The sequence below is a fragment of the Bremia lactucae genome, linkage group LG8, assembly GCF_004359215.1.
Source record: "Bremia lactucae strain SF5 linkage group LG8, whole genome shotgun sequence".
In the NCBI taxonomy this organism is placed as follows: Eukaryota; Oomycota; class Peronosporomycetes; order Peronosporales; family Peronosporaceae; genus Bremia; species Bremia lactucae.
In genome coordinates this window covers 3,865,676-3,871,329 of record NC_090617.1, presented here as the reverse complement: position 1 = coordinate 3,871,329, position 5,654 = coordinate 3,865,676, and the positions used below count along the sequence as shown (strand labels likewise).

General features: G+C 44.6%; 1 protein-coding gene across 1 annotated transcript; it reads right to left on the bottom strand.

Moving 5' to 3' along the window:
* Positions 1-380: 380 nt before the first annotated feature.
* Positions 381-786, bottom strand: CCR75_002302 (uncharacterized protein; the record flags this gene model as incomplete). Its single annotated transcript, XM_067960400.1, has 3 exons — positions 381-449; positions 501-646; positions 699-786. The coding sequence occupies 3 exons, from the start codon at positions 784-786 to the stop codon at positions 381-383; spliced, it is 303 nt and encodes a 100-aa protein (XP_067815916.1).
* Between the last annotated feature and the right edge of the window lie 4,868 nt (positions 787-5,654).

Here is a 5,654-nt window from a genome sequence, read left to right as displayed (position 1 = left end):
TTCCTAACATTGTCAGAACTATCCTTTTTGGACCTCCTTCTTTTAGTTGCATAATGCTCCTGCAAGGCGAGTTTTATACTGCTTCCTCTGCAAGCTGAAGGGGACTATAGGTGCCGTTTGAAGGTGAGCTTTTTTAGAGATATTATTGCAGTGGAAGTAGATTATGCAACTACAAAAAAATGGGCTGAGTTATTTTGAGTGAGTTATTTTCAAGATTAAATCATTTACTTACGGGTGAGGCCGTGAGCGGCTTCGTGAAACATAGCCGCTGTTAAGGTGTCCTCGTTGCTGAAAATCTTAAATAGGCCTGAGTGTACAAAGACTTTGCCACCAGGAAGGCAGAAGGCGTTGGGCTCTTCAGATTCAATTACGTGAAAAGTTCACTTCATAAACGGCGCGTTTGATTTCTGCTCGATCATGCGACCAACTCGTGCCACTGCACGCGACATCTATAAATTGTTAATGTGAGTATACAGCTTGAGCTACCGCAATAGATTTACCGGATGCGACTTTGGCGTCAGTCGAACGTTGCTCAAAATTTCACGATACCCTTGTTCGCCAAGTTGCTCCTCGTACTTCCGAGACAGAAGCATGATACGACGTCTGTTGGTTAGCGGCATAGTCTCCACATGACTTACAACATACACTAAATAAGCAGCTCAGTAGGCATAGATCATTAAAAAAGGTAGATGACGCACATCCAAGGGCACTTGCAGATACAACAAAAAGCGCCTTGAATTTGAGGGGCATGCGCTCCCAGTCTTTGCGTCGATAGCGAACTTTCATAAAGCCAATTGAATACGTTGACTGAGCCCATCAAACAAAACTGTAAGTCCAAGAACGTCACCTTTTTTGGATAAAATAGTCGTGATGTTTGCCTTGTGTAAAGTACAAAAGCATTTGGAGACTATAGCACAAAATAGCTGTACCAGCACTGTACCAGCTGCTGGTAGGGTGTAGCTATACCTAACTGGGGGTGTCGCTATACCGACGGCCTATATTAAATACAGTTTGCTTTTAACCCTTTTTAAAGCAAGTGTTTTATAGAGAATCTTCCTCTGCACGTACTAGTGTACGTGAAAAAAAGTGACGTGAGACACCACTCGCACTGAAGCAGTGCGAAGTGGACTTGTACTGAAGTTGTAACGGACTAAAGTTGCCCTAATGTTACACAGTCCCCGTTAACTACACTTGATGTAATTTAAAGGGATGGCCAATGATTTTAATAAAGTAATCAGACCCACCACTCGGGTGTGGTAACTGTAACGGGGTGTATCGTTACATGAAATTAACAATAAAAGATTGTTAATTAATATTATCCAAAAGGTAGATAATATTTGGAGGAAATTACTTTAAATAGTAATTTCCTGAATTCTTATCCATAAATAGGTATAGACCATTATGTCTATTTATTCCGCAGACTAATCAGCTGTAGAAGTAATCAAAGAGAGTTACGAGATAAGATAGATAAGAATTCATTTACATGTTTAGTATTAGTTTATAGTTAAGACAACATTTACAAAGATAGATTAACAAAGACACTTAACTATATTAATACAGTTTTCATTTTACCCTCTTAAGCTAACTTGCCTTAAGAGAAGTCTTCCTCTATACGTACAGTGTACGTTACTTAACGAGAGGCACCACTCACATCTGAAGCAGTGTGAAGTGGACTTGTACTGAAACAGTACAAGTCGCAGTGCCCCGTTACACCTGGTAGCACTTTGTAGTCCGTCCAAGGACCACATTTCCCACATTTAACATGGACATGTTAGATGGTAGTGGGAATACGCATCACGTTTCCCCTGAAAGCTACTCCTTTCTAAGTGATATAGAAAGGAGTGCGGTTGAACGAATGAGTTCATCCGTAGGAAACGATGCAATCCTGGCATTACTGTCCAACTTAGACAGAGATGCCCTCCATTCAACCGTCGCCAAGTTCATACAACATGAACTTGACGAGATGAAGGAAAAAGTAGCCTTGCTGAATCAGCAAGGCTCTCAACAGGCGGAACTGTTGAGATTACAACAGGTACAGACCCCTGTACCTGGGATGACGCAAACGCGTCGTCCCGAAACCTTAAAGATTGACATCTCTAAGTATAGGGGAGTCGAAGAAGGCTCCCTCTAAAGATGGTTTGTCGAGTTGGACGATGCCATAAGTGCTCGTCACATCGTCGACGAGCAACTGCAAATCGCATTTGCTCAATCAAACTTGGCAGGTCGTGCCAAAACTTGGGCATTGGGCCACAAGTTGCGCGACCCATATGTCTTTAGGTCGCTAGCTTTTAAAGCCCGGCTCAAACAGATGTTTGAACTTCCTAAGGCTGAGTTCAGAGCTCGATCAGAGCTTCTGAAACTCAAGCAAGGCAAGCGTGATGTTCACGCATATGCCCAGCACATACGACTCTTAGCGATTTGTATCGCAAACATTCATGAACACACGTGTATTACGGTGTTCATGCAAGGTCTTGCGGATGGTCCCGTAAAGACCCACCTGTTCCGCTTGGTACTAGATACGCTTGAAGAAGCATTACCAGTTGCGGAATAGGAGGACTTAAGCTTGTGACAGGCTCAAGCTGGTTTGTCATCATATCGTCCTTCAAGACGAAACAAGCTTGGAGGTCCAGAACCTATGGACCTCTCTTTTGTCAAAAGCGATTAACCTCGCTTATCGAACAATTAGCGATTGCAGAAATGCAATTGCTGTCAAAGTTAGGACATTACGCTCATGAGTGTAGTGCTCCACGCCCAGTACCGAGAGGTACTGAACGTAATTATGGACCGAATGCCAAAAAGAGCAACGGTCGCGGGTCCGACGTTGTTGAGAAATCGCAAAAGCGAAGCGGACCGCAAAAAAAACGGTCGGGGTCAGTAGGGGCGCAACGTCCTACTGATATAGCAACCTCAAGAGAATTTGCAAATCTTTTGACAAAAGTTGCTCCAGACACACAGTCATTTTGGGTCTCTGCGCCTGGCGATGAGGTATCCCTCATCACCTTAAAGTTAAAAGTGACACAAACTCTGCCACTTGGAGCCCTATTGGACTGCGAGCGTGTCATCAGACGTATAAACGTTAACGGGTGCAATGGAAAGACGAATAACTTTATTCGTCGCCAGACGCTTGAGGTCGTAGGCGCGCGACATCCCCCCAACGAGGATGACGGTGCGTCTAGCGACAAGCGTATCGATAACAGTAATGAAACGCGTAGTGAGATTTCACCACACGTTAAAAGATTAACAGTACGATGATGATTTTATCGTACTGGATTTGAATGACAAATTTGATGTCATTCTTTGTTTACCTTGGCTCAGAAAATACGAGCCAAGGATCAGCTGGCAGCATCGATCCGTAAGATGCCTGTCACTTGTTCAACAGATGACCATCTGATGAACGTCTTGGAGCGTCCTCAAGCGTGTGGATGTACTACGACTGAGTGCGATGGCCTCACTTGTGGTACGGTCGTTAGTACGACTGCACAAGATCACAGTGTGATTATTAATCACCCTGTGGAGTCATTTGCCGGTGGCTGTGCGAATGCACAGGCAGCGCCGAAGGTCAACCACTCGAATTTGTCGAGTGGATCGAGACATGAATGTACACCTAGCAGGCGACATTCAAGGAAGATATCGATTGCCCAAAAAGGACATCATGACGATCCTAGGTCGAGTAGAGAGTCGACCATAGAGGACCCGACTGTGATAGCGCAACCACAGTCAAAAGTCGTTGAGGGAATAAGTCCCCACGTACTTGAGGAGAAATCTCCTCACAATAGTTAATACTGAAGTGACTAGACTTCAGCATCACGAGGGATAAATCTCTCGGCAGGCTGTGAAAAAGGGGTCCCATGAAAAATCGAGACATTTGATGTCTTGGTTACTTACGGATCAAGAGCAGGCGCTTATACTCTTGATCTGTATACGCCTCCGAAGTCAATTTCGGAGACACCTGATCAGTTCTTGAGAGATCTGCGTACTCGTCGCAGAGGACGAAGACGTTATCGATATTCGGTCAGCGGTTGTATAAAGCGTTTGTCTTAAGTGACCAGTTGTATATTTTGGGAAAACGTAAAACTGGTCACTTAATACAAACCCTTAATACAAGAATTCGATTGAGTTTTGGGATGTATTCCCTGAAACATTTTCATGCTAGTTGCCTAAGGATAGAGGCACTCGACATGACATCGAGCTCAAACCAAGCTCAAAGTACTGTGTCATGAAGCAGTAGCCACTGCCTCGTGAACATGTACTTGTGATCGATAAATTCTTAACCGATCGAATTAAAGCGGGCCATGTAAGGGATTCAACCTCCCCACATAGCTCTCCGACCTTTTGTGTGCAAAAGGCCACAGGAGGGTGGCGGATAGTGCACTCACTCAACAAACTGAATAGGTATCGGCGTTGAGCCGGTACCGTTGCAGCATTATACTAAGAGTACGATCTTTTCGTCTATGGATCTGATGGATGGGTTCTATCAAATCCATATGCGTGAACGGGACATTCCGTACACAGCAGTGAGCACTCCCAATGGGATGCTCAGGGAATGACTAGTAATGCCGCAGGGGCTTAGTAACGCCCCTGCAACATATAACGGATGCGTAACGATTCTTTTGTGACTGGTGCGAGAATTTGTACCGGATTGTTATGACGATGTATTCGTCCATAGCCGGTCCATGGATGGAAAGACGGACGTAGAAGTTCATAAAACTCACGTTAGTCAGGTTCTTAAACTTTTGCAAAAGCATAAGTTGTAAGCAAATTTCAAGAAGTGAAATTCGCTGCAATCGAAATACCACTTCTTGGGTGCATTGTAGGCAAACACGGCTTGCGCCCTGATCCCGAAATGATAAAGGTGATCACCGACTGGCCAGTTCCAGTCGATGTCATGGAACTTAGAAAGTTCCTTGGTTTAGCGGCGTACTTGCACAAGTACTCACGCAATTATGCCGAGATGACAATTCATCTCTCTCGTCTCGAAAAAAATACAAGAAATGGATATGGAACGCTGGTTGTCAGCGCTCCTTTCAAGGTATCAAGCAAAGCTTGATGCATTCGCCCATATGGCGATTCCAGATCAAGACAGACCATTCCATGTGGTCTGTGACGCCAGCAATTTCGCAATCGGCTGCGCGATAATGCAATACGACACAGACGGCGCGGAGCGCGTCGTCAGTTACCAATCGCGTCAGCTACAACCAGCTGAACGCAATTACCCAGTGCATGACAAGGAGTTCTTTGCCATGAAATATGCATTATCTAAATTTAGGGTCTATCTCCTCGGAGATAGATCGTTCATCGTATATACGGACCTTGCGTCATTACGCACGGCCGTAAACAGTCCACACCTCTCGCAAAGAATGGCGAGGTGGCTGTCCTTCTTCGCGAAGTATAACTTCTACGTCGAATATAAACCAGGACGGCTTAATGTCGTCGCTGATGCGTTATCACGCCGACCCGATTTCGAGTCAGCTGTGCACCCCAACAGTGAAAGTGATCTTACTGTTGCAACACTCACTACTAGTGCTCCGTCATCAACCTTAGTTGATGACATAAAGAAAACCTATAAAGAAGATAAGGACCTTCTATGTTTGATGGATCATTTAATGAATCCATCCGATAAATCTTTTAAAGATTTACCGGCTTTGTATCGATCG